The sequence below is a fragment of the Haliotis rubra genome, unplaced genomic scaffold (genome assembly GCF_003918875.1).
Source record: "Haliotis rubra isolate DU_JTF1 unplaced genomic scaffold, ASM391887v1 Scf392, whole genome shotgun sequence".
NCBI classification, from domain to species: domain Eukaryota; kingdom Metazoa; phylum Mollusca; class Gastropoda; order Lepetellida; family Haliotidae; genus Haliotis; species Haliotis rubra.
Window position 1 is genome coordinate 699,391 of NW_025767071.1, and position 17,929 is coordinate 717,319.

The following is a 17,929-nucleotide window of genomic DNA, read 5'->3' on the forward strand; positions in this document are numbered from 1 at the left end:
ATTTTAATGCTAATATGTACCCAAAGTAGGACTTTCTTCAAAGAATCAGTAACCTCTACAGGTTTGTACGAATATTACCTATGTCATCAGTACTAAGGCATAAGTACTTGAAATCAGGTGAAAGGCAAATGCTGTCTACCCAGTCAGATTGTATGGTGGTGACTATGTCATTTCTTCTGTGTTTGGTAGAAATGCAGAGTGTTCTCAGTGCATGTATACAAACAATACAATTTTTATTTATTTGCTCTCTGTGCTGGCAGTTTATCAAACAAAATCATATAGAAAAATCTGCAAACTTCATTAGTATCAGATAAGTTTAACAAAGATTAATACATATAAAATACATAAATATTTTAAAATACATAAAATTATATTAGATATCATGAAAATAATGTTGTATTACAGGACAACAAAACATGTCATTTACTTACATCAGTAGTCAGTTTCTTCAGGTGTTTTCCCAGTGGCACATGATCTCCCAAACAATATTATTAAATCTGAAATGCTTCTCACTTCGTTATAAGGTTGTATCTATTGATCGATTAATGAGACTTTGTGTATGAAATGTGTACATCATACATGAGGCCTACTGTAACCTGAAGATCAAATTGTTCTCATGGGAAAGAAACTAACAGTTCTTCATTTTTTTAACAATTATGAATTGATTCTTTTGTTTCAGCCCTTTAGATGAGATTATTGACTGTCTTGGAGGTCCTGCGAATGTGGCTGAGATGACAGACGCAAGGGTCGTGTTGTAAAACGAACGAAAGGCGACATGCCACAGTATGAACAAAGAGGCCTTGACTCTGATTCTTTCCTTGAGAGTCTCAATGTGAAAGAGGTATAAACAACATTTTGAATGAAAATAATATAGTCACTCTCAGGTTTATTACTTTCCATCAGAATTGAAAAAAAAGACATATTGACAATTAATCCAAAATCTACTCATCTTACTGACCTAAACCCAACATTGAAAAACCTTGACAATTGACAATTAATCCAAAGTCTACTCATCTTACTGACCTAAACCCAACATTGAAAAACCTGCCATATGTTCATGTCTAGTCTGATGATTGAATGTATAAGCAATTTATATGGGCCAAATTCACCAGAATTTTTCATTCAGTCTGGAATCACGTCCAGTGGAGGCCCAATATTACACATATTGGTTTAAGAGTGTCACTTCGCAAAAGACAAAAACTGGGGGAACAATGCCCTAATTCTTTATTCTTTCTTAAGTAATCTATGATAGTGTTCTACATAAATTATTATATATTCTACGCCAATGGAGAAGGTTCCACCTCCACGATAAACAGCTAGGACTCGTGGAATCAAGTCTAAACACTTTATAAGGGCAATAACTTTAGAGTCATTGTGGCAACTCGCTAAAAAGTAACTGCCAACTGGTGTAACTTCACCTTCTTTCGTCTTAAATTTATAGATGGGATCCACATATGTATTCATATGAAAGGGGCAATACAAATTAAAACGGGCCTATGCGGTAGAATAGGATGACTAAAGTTAATAACAGTAAACAAAATGGTAAATCGTCGTTTAGACTCTTTGGAAAAAATATGTCCTGTAGTGGTGAATTATAACACTGAAAAGGAAATAAGAGACCATCACTGAGTAGACTGCCCTCCAGTCTCTGGGATTAATCTGCCCCATCACATTGTATACAAGCAACTGATATATATAACACAGTATCACCGTAGGATGCTGGTGAGTTGTTCAATTTCTTACATAAACTTGCATGCTATAAGAAGGTTGGAAATGACAATTGTCATCATTATTTCCACAACTTCAGTTATGGCAAATGCACAATGCACAAGTTTCTTCCTACTTCTCGTGGTGGAAGATACCTATGAGCAAATGGTTACATTGAAGAATGGATCTCGATATGCCTCAAGATCAGAGAGTGAGTCAAGTGGCTGACTACGTGACATCCCAGTGGATTGAAAGGGACCTGGAAATAGGTAGCTGGAACCATTTCAACACTGACGGTCCCCGCACGAACAACATCCTCAAGGGTTGGCATGGATGTCTGAAGAAGGCGGTGGGAAAACAGCATCCCAACCTGTTCGAGATGGACAAGTTCTTGGCAGACGAACAGGGTCTGAATGAGGCCAAGATGGTTAATATAATGCCAGCCAAATGCTTGCCACAAAAGGCAACTATGCTTGTCGTAAGAGGCAACTAACGGGATTGGGTGGTCAGGCTCGCTGATTTGGTTGACACATGTCATCCGTTCCCAATTGTGCAGATTGATGCTCATGCTGTTGATCACTGGATTGTCTGGTCCAGACTCGATTACTTTCAGACCACCGCCATATAGCTGGAATATTGCTGAGTGCGGCGTAAAACTAAACTCACTCACTCACATATAAAAATGACATTTTGCAGCATAATCCTTGTTCAGTTATGTTCCGGTGAACATTTTAGCATTAACAGTGTCGTTGTGAAAACATTGACTGCCCATTGTCTAGAACTAGCCGACCTAAACACCATACCCCTCCAAACCCACCAGTTTGTTTTTACACACATCCAAAGGTCGAACTTACGGGACCTAACCGGTGTGGTAAGGGTGTGAATTCACGTCGGCATAATAGGGGTCAGCTCTCTCTGCATGATGACATCTGGTATAGGAGGAGGAGGTAGAGACTCTGGGAATCTGTCATGATCATCTCCCACTGGCAGATATTGTAGATCTGCAGACACAGTGGATGCTTGTTGCAGTGAAGGTTTTGTAACAGAGTAACATACCGACTTTTTCACTCTATAGGAAGTGTTTCGAAGCTGTGATCCGGTGAATTTGCAAACGTTTCACCAGTCATTGTCAACTGCTGTGACGATGTAACAATCACGGGCATGTTACTTGGAACCATCGCTGTGGATGTAGATGATGCTTCCCACATCAATGTCAGGTGTCAGGCCTTGCTTGAGGGTGGGAGTCTTAGACTTCTCTTTTGGTAAATGATTGGAAACACGTTGACCATGTTGACTAAGAATAAGATCCATGTCATGTATAGGCAACTGAGAGTTAGTGTGCTGGTCGCGTTGTGGCCACATTTCCCTGGCGGAGAAACCTTGCAGTGGCAAGAGAAAGGCTGAGGGGCGAGACCTAACTGCACTAAGTGTCTTGACGCATTAACTCAGTTAATGCAACCGGTTCTTATTCTTGTTCTTGACTCAACCGATTTCAATAACTAGACCATTTTGTTTCACAAACCTGTCATTAATAAGGGCTACAAACCGGGAGCTGGGTCAGTTCGAATGACCGCATGCAGTCGATCCATTGGGTCAACTTCACTGCACAAAGCTATCAGTGAGCTGTGGAGTGTGTTGTGACTCTCGTAGTCGAGTAGACAGGACAGTGTAAGAGTTGTGACACATTCCCTGATTACAAGTATGAATTGCCAGTTGCGGCGAACAACGTCTGCTGCAAAACTGATTCCAATTTATTAGGCGGGTCTCCATTGGACTGTTGGATCACTGTATGTGGTAAGCTGCGAAGTGATTGACATCTATGGCAACTGGCAGTGGTGGCTTTGATAGTCTTCTCAAGATCCAAGGCATAGAAGTAGCGCTGTATGACCTGTTTCATCTGGTGATTGGTTGGATGATTGAGTTGAATGTGTAGGGCTGTCAGTAATCTGCTGACAATTTGACGTGGTACAATGATCCGTTCTCTTTTAGACGTGAAGGGCTCCTCCTTGACAACAACAAGTAAGCCGTCCCGCGCAATGGAAGCGACCTGTAGGTAACGCTTAACAACCCTGATGTTAGTCAACTTCTTGGACGGACGTGTACCTTGAGTGAGATGTCCATGTGTGCGTCGAAGATCATCGCACTCTGACTGGATGGATTTCCAGGCAGCTCTGCTTGTGAATGGTACTCTTGACTCCAGTGATAAGGTCCTGAATGGAAGTGCTACGGACAACCGAATCTTCCGTACAAGCCACGAAAGAGCAAATTTGACAAGTGGGTTCATGACAATCTGGTGCATTTCTGCTCGCAAAATCCGAAGGCAGGTTTGCAGCACCTGCAAGGTGACTAATAGATGCTTGATGGTGGCTCACAATGGAGAGGAATATGTACACTCGCAGACTGGCAGAAAATTCTCCCCTGTACAAGTTTTATGTTTTGACTGGATCATGTAAGGGCTGAAGTGTTTGAAGGCTAAAGCGATGGAAAGTGCTTCTGTTTCACATGGTAACCAAATCACTCGGAGCTTGGAGCTGAAGAAACTGGCAAGGAGAGGCTTGTTGTTTCGAGTAACATAGAGGGTAGCACCAACACCCTGTCTCTTAACCGAACCATCGGTGACAACCCATAACTGGTCACCAGTACGTGGAAGAGTGAGTACAATACAAGTTGAGAGAGCCCTCTGAGAATCCCTGAACAGTTGGATGAGATCTTCAGTCCAATGTATTCGATCAGTTGACTCCTTTCCGGCAATAGCATCATCAAGTCCTTTTACTTTCTCAGGAGGAGCACAAGCAGACAATGTAGAGATCCGGTGAGGGCTTGCAGAGATTGCACTGGTTGTGGATGTGGGTGCAATAATGGTCTTCGATACAGAGAGGTTGAGGCTGTTCTAGTGAAGTGTCTCACCTGGCAGAAGTGTGCATGCTTCAATGACAAAGGCTCATCCATCAGGTTCGGGATGCGTATTCGTCCGCAGACACTGGGAACGATGTCAACCTGAGGCCAGTCTCAACCCTTGGTTCATGTGTAGTGAACTCCAGAAGAACTTCCAGCTCGACGTAGTCTCCCGGGCAAACAGTCGTGGGACTGTGCGCATCTAAGAGTGTGTTGATCAAGCTTTGACTCCTTCCCTGAATGGCTGTAATCAACGATGACCCCTTCACCTCGAAAGATTTGTCGCCTTGCGGGTCTGGCATAAACGTCATTCAATTCCATAAAGGGAAAGCTAAAAAGTCGACATCCAAATCTTCAACAACAACACCTCTCGAATGTGAATTCATCCTGGCGCGCCGAAGGAAGACAGCACTAACTTCCCCCACAACTCTGAGGGGTGAAACACCATCTGCTTGCCTCGCTGACTGGGTGCTAATCTTAACATCAAGGTCCAGGTTGTTTGCCACAGATAACTTCACCATGTTTCAGGTAGCACCCCTGTCCAAGATAATGCGTGCTAAGTGATGTTGGTAAAAGGTATTGAGGCAGGGGGACTGAGAGACTTGAACTCTCATCACACCGACTGGTTCCTCATACTCTTTAATGTCACAGTCAGGGGTTTGGTCATGACTATTGTAGGAATCGTCTTCAAGAGCAAGCACGATCTGTCGAGCCTTAGCTAGATAACGTTTATCACTAGCTGGAAGGTAACTGCACTCACTCAGAAAATGGCGGTCAGGTCTGTCAGCCAACTTGCACAGAGGACAAGACTTGTCAGTGTTCTTGTGGGGGAAACTGTTTGAGCGAGAGTGTTGTCGTTTGCCCTGACGGGGGGAATGACGCTGCAGTTCTCATAACTTTAATGTCCTGATAAGTCATAATTTCATCCTGAAGGGCGGACATAGCTTGAGAGATTTCAGGCTTTATGGATGCAAGGGTGGGTGAACGTAGTTCAGTGCCATAGCAATGCTTAGCCAAATAGTCCTTATGTATGAGGCTAAGCCACGTGAGCACAATAAAATTCTCAAAAGATGGGGATAATTCTTCATCCTCGGTGACTTCTTCCCCATGGTGTATGATATTACCCTCAGTCTTCATCAAGTTATCTTCAACAAAGGCAACCAGACGCTGGAAAAGGTCTTCAGGACGCTCATCTGGTAACAAAGAAATGTTGACAAAGTCCAGAAACTGTAAAGTAAACATATTTCTTGCCAAATGTTGCTGACAGTGGTGCTTCTAGCAATAACAGGGCAATAATTTGCGATTTGGCCAAGCATAAGTTCAAGCATTGTCACTTTCTGTTCAGCAGTATGACGAATGGCTATATCAACATCATCGCCATTGTTTACAAAACCACATCAAGGGTTATCACAAGTTTTCTTCAGCCAGGTCACATCGTCCCCTAAAAAGTGTGCAAAATTCTGGTCTAGTGACAGAGTGTAATGGCAATTTTGTTTCCAGTTCTCAAAGGAATTAACTGTCTCAGATTTTGTAAGACGCCATTGTTTTGGGGGTCTATGTGTTTAATTTTTGACAGTTACAACGATCACATGTGCTATCCAACCAATATGCTGACTGACTGACTGACTGACCGTTTACGTTTTTAGTAGTTACTGGGAAGCGTAGATAGTGTAGTTAATCCATATTGCTGCCACCACGCTATTGAAGAAGGTTCCACCTCCATGATAAACAGCCAGGACACGTGGAATCGAGTATAAACACTTTAATGTTGAAGCAATGGCGACACACAGACAACCTGAACAACCGAACATAAAAACTGGGAAAGCGAGTTGATGTACAAGGGCGATAACTCTAGAGTCATTGTGGCAACTCACTAAAAACTAACTGCCAACTGGCGTTATGCTCAAAAATATCCAGGCAAGATAGAATAGAATAGAATAATACTTTAATGCCTTTTCAGGAATTTGTGTTACATCAGCAGAGGTACTGACACATCAGAGAGATACAAAACATTTACATAAATTCATTGATTTAGGTATCTTCACATTTGTTTAAGAGAGATATGGTACTTGGAATAAAGGATGTACAAGCTCTCTTAGTTTTCACAATTGGAACTTTGTGGTGGCGGCCTGAAGGGAGGAGGTTGTATTCCGAATTTAAGTAGTGAGTACGGTCAGATATAATTTTGACAGATGCAACCCAATGATTTCATATTGGTTGTTCTTGATCAGTACTGTGGAAGTGAAGTCAACATTAGATATGTTGTCCCATCATCTTTGCACAGTTATGTCTATACGTTTTCCAGTGTTATTTATAAACATGTAATGTTGGAGTATTATATTATGTGTATTGATTTATACCTGAAACATACAGTAAGAATACTTGCCCAATGGACCTTTTACAGACTTTCAATATAGAAATTTATCATCCAATACTGGTTTCCAGAGAAGATATAAGCAAGCCTCATAGTTTTATCACTTTTATCAACTCATGGTGATATATTTGATATCAAAAGACACTCAGGTGAGATTCTCTGTATGTAGGAATATAAATAAAACTGTCCTTAGTATAATGATTCTATACAGGTGATATAGAAATACTCTCAATATATGTGCCATGATATTTTAGAATAAACTAGCTTCAAATGCAACATGTAAACACTGTCTTCATGCACTGGATAAAGAGTGAATGAAATGGAATTGGAGGCATAAACTTATACTTAATCTTATCTAAAAAGTTATTCTTGGATTAGAGAGCCCTTGAAATAATCTATAGATACAGAGCCAATAGGAAAGAAAGCTCAAAGTCTAGTTTGAAGACACAGTTTACAGTGTTGTTGCCATGCAACCAACATTATATCCTACAACAATTGCAGTTTTGATGACTGAGGAATTTTGTTCTTCAGGAAAACCAATGTTGGCAGACATTGCTAAATAATTTGTACATGTGACAGTTGTATATACTTTACCAAACACCTTATTTACACGTATCATAACAAAATTAAAATTTCTTTATGGCAGTGACATTAATTATTGTGAAAATTATCCTACCTTATGTTATGCACTTTCTCTTAACCAAATTTTCCAGTGTCTCTTAACAGCTCTTAATACTCCAGTGATGATAGTGCAGTCTGGAGTCTTTGTGGTTAGATGTTTGGTTCATCAATCGTTGTGATCATCATTTCTTCTGCAATTGTTGATCCCTTTGTCTTACCAATCTTACCAATTCTTCATCTGCTACACACACAAGTCTTCACCTTCTCCTCCTTCTCGCTCGCTGTCCAAAGAACATGGGTTCAATGCCAACGAACAATGTTTGGCAGTATTGAGAACTTCAATACTTCGTCCATGTGCCTTGGATAGCAGATGAACTTCAGCTCCCCAAGAGTATGTCATCTTCTGACTTAGCGACTTCCTTTGTCATTAATGAGGGATACTCAGATGCCTACATTTCGAAATGCATTTGATGGATTTGAACGAGTTAGAGATAGCATCTCCTCTCCCAGATTCTCCTTAGAGGACACACATATTCAAGGATTTGCATTGATGAAGATATCCAGACTTTGTGTCCTAAATGCATTGATATGCCTTTACTTATGGAGGATCAAAAGCTGATCCACCTGGACACTGCTATTCGGAGGACGTTACCAGCAATAAGTGGATACTCTCTGCTACTGAAGCCATGGCCATGACAGTTACACATGCCTCAACTCAGGATCAGGCCCCAATTTCTCGAAACAAACTTCAGTCGGAGTTTTGACTTAAGTTCGAGTTTTTACTCAAATTTGAGAAAACACAGAAAAATGCATTTCCCAGAATAAACTGAAATCGATATTAAAATCAAACTTAGTAGACAATTTGAGTTTGGAGGATAAATTACTTAGGTTGTTTGGGCTTTTTTATTTTAAAAATGCAGTTGAGTTAAAAACTCAGCTGTTTCAAATTGTCAAACTTAGTTTGAAATTGAGTAAAAACTTAAAGATCACATATACTCTAGGGGGGTACAAATACATAAATCACTAACTGGCATCGCTATAAATGAAACCCCATCATTAAAACTACTCACTTCGGTCTTTAACTTAAATCGACCTTTTTGACAACAGTGCACAATTCTCACCCGCGAACGAAATTTCAACCAATCAGAGCGGGGCGTCTCTGTGACGTCATATGAGGAATAGATATGAGGGCCGATGCAGAATTCATCTACATTTCAGGAGGTAAATTATCTTGTTTACAGGTTTGTATAAACCTGAAATCGTGACAACTGTTGTGGAAAATGAAAGCTATATGTTCTCACAATCTACTGTCATTTAATTTTGTCTCCTGCTTTGCCTAATTTCCGAGTTACAACTTGTTTTCATAGACGATTCTGTCAAAATCGCTTGGTGTCGTTAGGCCTTATTTGTATAATGACTGATCCAAATTGATCCTATTTCTGTGTTTTTTATCCTTGATATTTAATCATGTCATGTAAAAATCTGTTCGTATTCTCAAAACAGTGTCGGCCCATAAGTTTTCACATGCAATACAGCAATTAATACTCCCTTGTTGTAACCTTTGTTAGGTGGTATAAACCTACACATGTTACTTGTCATCATTCACTTGATGGTCAGTTAATGAATTTATAACAGGTATAATTAGTGGTAACACACTTAGATTACCCGACAAAGGTTCCCATTTGGCATTTCTTGTGTCTGGAGTAAATATTCAACATTATAAACATCGATCAAAGGATTAACCGATAACACGCTGATTGATTAATTACTTTTATTTTACACAGCGGATTTGTCAAAAGGTAGTGTTTATGTATGTAGATTTACTAATCTATACTGAATACACTCTGTCGTGTCGGTGTCTGCGTAAAAACAACGTCCTTCTTTCAAAGGATTAACCGGCAATACATTGATTGATTGCCCATTATTGGCTAACTAAATTACTGTTTTTAAAGAAAGGCGGACATTATGCAATTAGTTGCCAGGTGTGTTATCTTGGGTGACCAATGAGACTATACACCAATGTGAAATACCTGAAAAGATTTATCACTTTTTCGTATATTAGACTGTTAAAAGACAGACACATCACTTAGAACAGCTGCAGATGAATGGCATATCACTCGTTTTTGTGGATATTGATGGATACATTCCTTGTACAAGGTAATAGCCTGACATTGTTCTTATAACTTTAATCTGTTTTAATTTTAATATTGCATTTTGTTTTTATTCATTTGTCGTAGCATTCAACAGAATCATTGTTTTCGCCGAAAAGTGTAAAGTGAAGTGTAATGAGACAGACAACATAGACTAGGGTGTGTGTGCGAATTATGATTCACATTGGAAAACTATAAAATGTCTAGATATTACAGTTCTGTTATAAATTCACTATAAGTATCAGCAGATCATCTGCTTTTTATTTAGTTTCAAAATGCATACAAGTATGATAATAAACTAATTAGGATTATAAGACCAAATATAAAGACGCACATTGACTAGTATCTACATACTGGTGAGTGGACGTTAACCACGAGAATGTAGCTAGAAATTTATCGCGCAGTATTGTGACTTCGACCCCCACCTCGCTTCCGTGGAAGAAATCGGTATGTTATAAGTTGTGTCATGCAAAATCCTCTTGGTTATGATTCCAATACATATTTAACTACGAGTAGAAAGTAGTTTTGATTTTCTAACTTGATGAAAACAAACAATAATCTCATTAATTCTAACAGACTTAAGCCCGTCACTTTACGATTTTCAAAATGGCGCTCTGTCTCGAACATCCGCCAGTCTGGGGATAAATGCTATTTAGGTTTGTTTTCACCGAAAGTTACAAAATCAAAACTACTTTCTATTGGTAGTAAAATATGTATTTGATTGATGGCCAATAGGATTTTGCATGACATAGCTTATAACATAACAATTTCTCGTGGCAGCAGGTGGGTGTCAATATAATACTACTTACAGTATTATTGTTACTTCGACTACAACCTCGCCTCGAGGAAGAAATCGCTATGTTACAAGTTGTGTCATGGAAAATCTTTATGGTCATCAATCATATACATATTTTACTACAACTAGAAAGTAGTTTTGATTCTTTTACTCCGTGAAGCGATCTGAACACAAGTAAGATATCGCTTCAGGCTTCCACAACGCTCGCTTCGCACTCACAAACATAACCCATTTAGCACGAACTGCGGGGTCCTGTGGAAATATGTGCATGGTGACACCATCGCCCGACCCCTAGGAGCAATTGACGACAAAGCAACGATTCGGCATGTCGTCGTTGATGTCGAGAAACCATCAAAATGGTGAACGTGCTACACACTTTCTATACAACTAACTGAAAATCGTTCCTCATATGACGTCACTGCAGTGCTCTGGCGACAGAGTTACGTAACCTGTCTGTGGTTTCGTTGGCGGGCGAGAGTGAAGCAGGCGACTTTTTGGCAACTTTTAATCGCTTGATTATGATCAGTGTTTCATTGAGTATGTTATGTTTATTAGTTTTCGAATTAGATTGCAATCGGTCCGCTTTTGAGCCAAACAGACTATAGTTGTTGACACAGACTGTTGAAGCACTGCAACCAGGATGTGGCCAATATATTTTGATTGGGTCATTTGTGTGGTTTCAACTTTCAAATAAGGTGGAATGGGAGACCCAAATCCAAGTGTCATTGGAATTATGGTGAAACATTTGTGCTATTCATTCATTGATACATGTATGTTCATCACAATTCTGTTTCAGTGGCCATGAAAGTATTGCCCCCTTTTCCATGCACATAGGTCTGATTTATGTATCATGGATGCTGATATAACTGTATAAAGGGGACTTCTTTGATGGGCATTTTAGAAGTTGAGTTGATGAAGAATAATGACAATTATTATGGATATACAACTTCTTTTATTCTGTGGAGGCGACGTTTTGACATAGATTCTAATGTCGTTGTCAAGCAAGTGATACATGAGTAACAAATTCAGAGAATATATACATGAGTTGTTATTACAGTAGATAGGGAATGAGTTGTTTTTTACAATAAGTGAGGTTGATGTACAACGCTTGTATATGAGATTGAGTAAGTTGATAGGAAGCCAGTAGGGTGACATACAAGGACTGAATTAGAGCTTATACAACTGATAGGAAGCCAGGTGGATGTTTATACAATGGATGGGGTAGATGTACATGGTTGAATTGAAACAGATTATGAACACAAGAAATATTATTGATTACTTTATCAAGTGATGGTAGGCATTGGGAATGTAGTATCCTTCATCTCTGTTGAGGGCGGGTTCTATCTTCTTGATGTGTACTGCTTCCAAAAGTTTACGCATTTTGTAGTCTGACTGCTTGTATAAAGGGGAGTTATAATATATTATAAGCTTCATTATCTCAATGTCATGTAGGGGATTCATCTTTTATCTGACATCGACACCCACCATGGCCAGAATTCATAGTAACTCAGTGTTTTGTACAAATTTTCTGTTATATTGGAAAGTTTACACATTGCTCAAGGTTTAAACTGGACAGTGGTGCGATGAGCATCGACCTGCGTAATAGGGAACCTATGACATGTGTCAGCCAAGTCAGCGAGCCTGACCACCCGATCCCGTTAGTCGCCTCTTATGACAAGCATGGGTTACTGAAGGTACATTCTAACCCGGACCTTCAGGGGTTGAATATTCTTTAAAGTTCTGTATACTGCAGACAGAGGAATATCATGTCTACCAGCTAACTCTTTTGCATTAGTCACACCCCTTTCAAACATCTAGAACCAGCGTTCTTTTCTCTTTTGCTGTCAAATCTGCCATGTCAACAAAGGAAGCTGTCTGCTACACCAGGGGAGATAACTCTTGATGCAGTAAGGTTCATTCTGAAGCCTATAAGAGTTGCCTCCCATATTAAGTACCTTACTACACAGTGTAACACCTATTTTAAAATTCTATTGTCAGTATTAGGAAACAAAGATCTTCTCAGTAATTTCTGGGAAAACTATGTATTCACTTTTTGCCACTACTTCTGGATCTGTCAATCCAGTTCTTTCATTTGATGGACTCTGGTCATACCAATGTCAAGGCCATACACATAACGGGAGCCCAGAATGTCATCACCTATGCCTAGTCTCACCCAAGACCACTGTTGCCGACCGAGTGGAGACTCCATCCTCTGTCTTTGTCTTTTACCCTTTTTATCCCCCGCAATGCGTTTTGCTGGGGGGTGGGTTGGTATTAAAATGGACTCCTTGCACATTCATCTTTTTCCGGAGCAGAACTTTAAAACCGTTTTCAAAATTTCTTCACCAAACTTGGCACATAGGTAGATCTGGTGGTGTTCTGGTGCCTTTTGATAGTTTTGGATTTCTGAATAAAATATTTTTTGCATTTCCATGGCAACAAGTTTGACTTCAACTGAAATTGGTCGTAGTGTTCTTTTCCAGAGCAGTATTTAACAACCTTTCACTATTTATTCACCAAACTTGGCACATAGATAGGTCTGGTGGTGTTGTGGTGCCTTTTGATAGTTTTGGAATTCTGAATACTAGTAAAATAGTTTTTGTGTTTCCATGGCAACAAGTTTGACTTTGACTGATTTTGGTGGGAGTGTTCTTTTCTGGAGCAGAACTGCAAACCGTACAATATTTCTTCACCAAACTTGGCACATAGATAGGTCTAGTGGTGAACTGATACCTTTTGGTAGTTTTGGAATTCTTAATAAAATACTTTTTTGTATTTCAATGGCAACAAGTTTGACTTCGACTGAAATTGGTCTTGGTGCTATTTTCCAGAGCAGAACTTTAACTTTAAAGCCGTTCAATATTTCTTTACCAAACTTGGTACATAGATAGATCTGGTGGTGTGCTGGTGCCTTTTGGTAGTTTTGGATTTCTGAAAAATATATTGTTTTCTTTTCTATGGCAACAAGTTTGGCTTCGATTGAATTTGGTAGTAGTGCCCCTTTCTGGAGCAGAACTTAAAATCCATAAAAACTTAAAATACTCTCCTTCCACTTTGCTATATACACACCAAAACATTTGACATAATCATAACTAGTAGACATAATCTTGCTATTGCAGGGGATATTGATGACTTTGTCTTCTTGTCTTCATTGATCCTTACTCCAAGGACCATTGCTACATTTTTGTTGATCATACCCCGAAGACCCTTTGTCAGTCCCACTCATGTCAGCTTCGTCTCCATCAGATCTTACCATCAGCTGCAGCAATCCCTTCAGGATTGTTAATCCCCCAGCATTCAAAGAAGCCTCCAGTGTTCCAGCTTTCATCGTCTCAGCTTAGTTCATCCTTGTGTCCGATGTTACATGGGCAGCATTTTACTCCTGCAAATCATCTTACCAGTCAAGGTTCTACAAATACTGCTTCGTTGATACCTCCTTGACATACTTCAGCTGCCTTGTGGGATCATAGATCACAGGATAATCACATAGCCATGCAGCCCTTTGACTTCCAGATGATTGTTCAGGCTGTTGATGAAGCCTTAAGGGACGATAAACCCTCCGTTTCTCCACTATCTCATCGTCTCCCAGGACATAACTATAAGCAGTAACAGATAAATAGTACACCAGTACTGATTGGTCGATAGGTTGGAATCCTCAAGCAAACCCCCTTTTGTTAGCCAATGAATGAAAAGCATACGCTAGAAGCAGAAATAATTGTACCTTTAGTCGAAATCTTCATTACAATTGCTAAACGATCCGTTAACATACTACTCCAGATTTTACTGACATACCGTTGTATAAGCTAATAGGCAAGGTGATGCTGGAGGCTGGAAACCTTTCTCAAGGTGGTTTCTACACCACTGACAAGAGCAATGGAAGCACTCACCATGTGATAGGATAAGTATAATAAATGTACAACATATTGTAACATTTTCAAATTAAGAATATCACAGTTTTATTTAGATAGTGATTATAAGTTGCTGTAATTCACCACCAACAGCAACCAACCTTGGCTATTGTTATCCCCCGCAACGCGTTTTGCGGGGGGTATTAAAATGGACTCCGTCCGTCCGTCCGTCCGATCCCATCTGTCCGTCTCCGTCCGTCTGTCCGTGCACATTTGTCTTTTCCGGAGCAGAACTCTAAAACCATTCAATATTTCTTCACCAAACTTGGCACATACATGGATCTGGTGGTGTACTGGTGCCTTTTGGTAGTTTTGGAACTCTGAATTAAATATTTTTGGCGTTTCCATGGCAACAATTTCGACTTTGACTGAAATTGGTGGTAGTGCTCTTTTCCGGAGCAGAACTCTAAAACCGTTTAATATTTCTTCACCAAACTTGGCACATAGATAGATCTGGTGGTGTACTGGTGCCTTTTGGTTGTTTTGGAATTCTGAATAAAATATTTTTGGCGTTTCCATGGCAACAAGTTCGACTTTGACTGAAATTGGTGGTAGTGCTCTTTTCCGGAGCAGAACTCTAAAACTGTTCACTATTTCTTCATCAAACTTGGCACATAGATACATCTGGTGGTGTACCTGTGCCCTTTGGTAGTTTTGGAATTCTGAATAAAATATTTTTGGCGTTTCCATGGCAACAAGTTTGACTTAGCCTGAAATTGTGGTAGTGCTCTTTTCCGGAGCTGAACTCTAAAACTGTTCACTATTTCTTCACCAAACTTAGCACATAGATTGGTCTGGTGGTGTACTTGTGCCTTTTGGTAGAATAAAATATTTTTGCGAATTCTGAATAAAATCTGCTCTTTCTGAGCAGAACTCTAAAACCATTCACTATTTCTTCACCAAACTTGGCACATAGGTAGATCTGGTGGTGTACTTGTCCATGGCAACAAATTTGACTTAGACTGAAATTAGTGATAGTGCTCCTTTCTGAAGCAGAACTTTCAAAACCTTTCAATACTCTCCTTCCACTTTTCTATATACACACCTAAATATTTGACATAATCATAACTAGTAGACATAATCATGAAGAGTATTTTGCCATTGCGGGGGATATTGATGACTTTGTCTTCTTGTTGATATTGCTAAGTTATATAGATCTCATCTTGAAAATGTGAGGTGATGGTGTAAAAGTTATTTCCATTGAGGTCATACTTTGCTCTGCTCATACAGTCGACATCACTGAGCAGGTTGACAGCCACAAAGATAATGCTACCATTCATCTTTTGTATTGTTTCCTTGGAAAATGATACTGCTGCCATTTGTTTTGTGTAGACACAAATGGGTTTTTAGGGACGGCTTTGCAAGGCTGAACGTCTGTTTAAGTTTACTGCAGGCCACTGAGAATTCATTATTTCAACGTTCACATATTTTACATGTTCCATGTAGATTCCTTTTCCTTTCAGAGAAATACTTTCATGGAAGGCAAAAAGCTAGTGGCTGTAATATCTGATGCAGCCAGTACAGGTATGATTTGATCTAATGTGAAACATTCTTAAATGCAAGAAAGGTTGTCTATAGGCTAACTGTATGAATGATGCTGTTGATCAGTTCCAGAGTAGCTGTGTTTTTGTGCTCAGCACAGTTTGTTTGTATACAGAAGAAATGGTCATTTTTTTCAGTGCGACAGCCTTGTTAATCGTAAACTGTGTTTCAGAATGCAGATAGTTTATGCAGTCAATTCACCTCTCCGCAAAAATTTGATTGACTCTCGGTCTGACCAGTGTTAATAGATCTACTAGCACAAGAATCCATTCTGCTGTTATCATTTCCAAACAGACAGCTGGCTGTTGGTCTTAAAAAGCTGTAAAAGTGGTGTATTTCAAATTTCACTCAGAGCATAAATAGTTTACTTTTATGACACACACATGACTGAAAAAAACAATGAGGCAGACAAGGACATTGTAACAGTGGTGACAGGGGCACAGAAAGACTTCAAGGCGGCATAAAAATTATACCATTTCCAAAACGCAAGATTGATTATGAGAAGTGTCTACGTTGGATTCAACTTTGTGTTTGACCTGATTTTTGCTTTATGATGGGTACACGTATTGCTCATGATGCATGTCTAATATGAATGTGAGGTGTGCCCAAAAGGTCACAAATAATCATATAAACAAACATAATTGTGATATGAATATTAATGGCTATGTGGGGTTAAAATAATACATCGCAATACATTTTTCCATGTTTACATAATAAACCAAAAAGTTTGGAAACATTAAAATATTTGAGATATTGTTTTGCTACGAAGAGCGAGCACACAATAATAATAATAATAATAATTAGTGTATTTTTATAGCGTTAAATACTCCAGACACTAAGTGTCTACTCCAAGCGCCTGCACAGCACATTATTAACCCGGATAACCCAAGTTGCCTGTGAGGCGCCAGAAGGCTATGGTCATATGACTTATCCCACCGGGTACCCATTTTCTGCTGGGTGAACAGAGGCATGTTTGAACAAACTCACTTGCTTGAGTTGAGATCACATGTGTTTCGTTGTGGGGCAGGACTAGAAACTCTCAGGAGTCAAGCTGCCATGCACTGTCACCCATCCGAGGATTCTCTGTGCCCAACGTTGCTTAACTTCAACTGTTTCTGACCAGAGCACTATACACAGGACCACATGCCACCACAATTAAAACATATTCATGATCCCTGACTTCTTTTGTTCAGTATATTAACTACACCATCTTGATCTAAACTGATGTTTTGTTTCAAAGTTTACTATGTGGACACGTCTTTATTCTGTGATATCGTACCAGTTTGCAACATTGCTTGTTATTCTCATACTGACTAGTGCTCTTGCACACGTCACAAAATTAGGGAATGGAAGGCACTTGGTTGTACCAATATGGAGCATGGCAAGTATGACCTTTCATGCAGTTAATGAATTGTTATGTTTATAAAAAAATAAGACACAGATGCAATAAAATATCTTACCCTGTTTGGCATATACAGTGAGCATAGGAAATCAGTGTTGGTTTAATGTCAACATTGATGGAATGAGGTGTCTTGCTTTTCTTCTGACTGCAGTAGCATTTCGTGCTGGTGACAATGGTGTCATCCTCACCACAAAACATTCTTGTAGAATGAAAATACCCATCACTAAAAATCGGAGGGTTCTTTCTGTCACCATGTTGTGTACAAGTTTGTTTAAAGGTCACATGCAACCAAAAAATCAAACATAATTAAAACACAATTATCACTTATTCATGACATATAATATACATTGCTGGTTATGAAAAAACATATAAACAAAATTATAAGCGTACGATCGCAAATCAAAAGTGCAATATTGTGTACTTCGGTTTACTTCCCAAGAAACGAAGCACCCGGGATACCGAACCCAGTCGGAGCGGGTGGGTGTGCACTCAAGTGTAACGGCTGGTTCATTTGCAGATGCCCTCACGGCTCAT

At 39.5% G+C, this 17,929-nt stretch overlaps 1 protein-coding gene across 1 annotated transcript in view; it reads left to right on the forward strand.

The window, feature by feature from the left end:
- LOC124286827 (protein FORGETTER 1-like) overlaps positions 1–17,929 on the forward strand; it is a 327,576-nt gene that overhangs the window by 213,288 nt on the left and 96,359 nt on the right. The window contains 3 exon segments of the mRNA XM_046723267.1: positions 680–735; positions 738–841; positions 15,915–15,975. Coding sequence (XP_046579223.1) covers positions 680–735; positions 738–841; positions 15,915–15,975 — 221 coding nt within the window.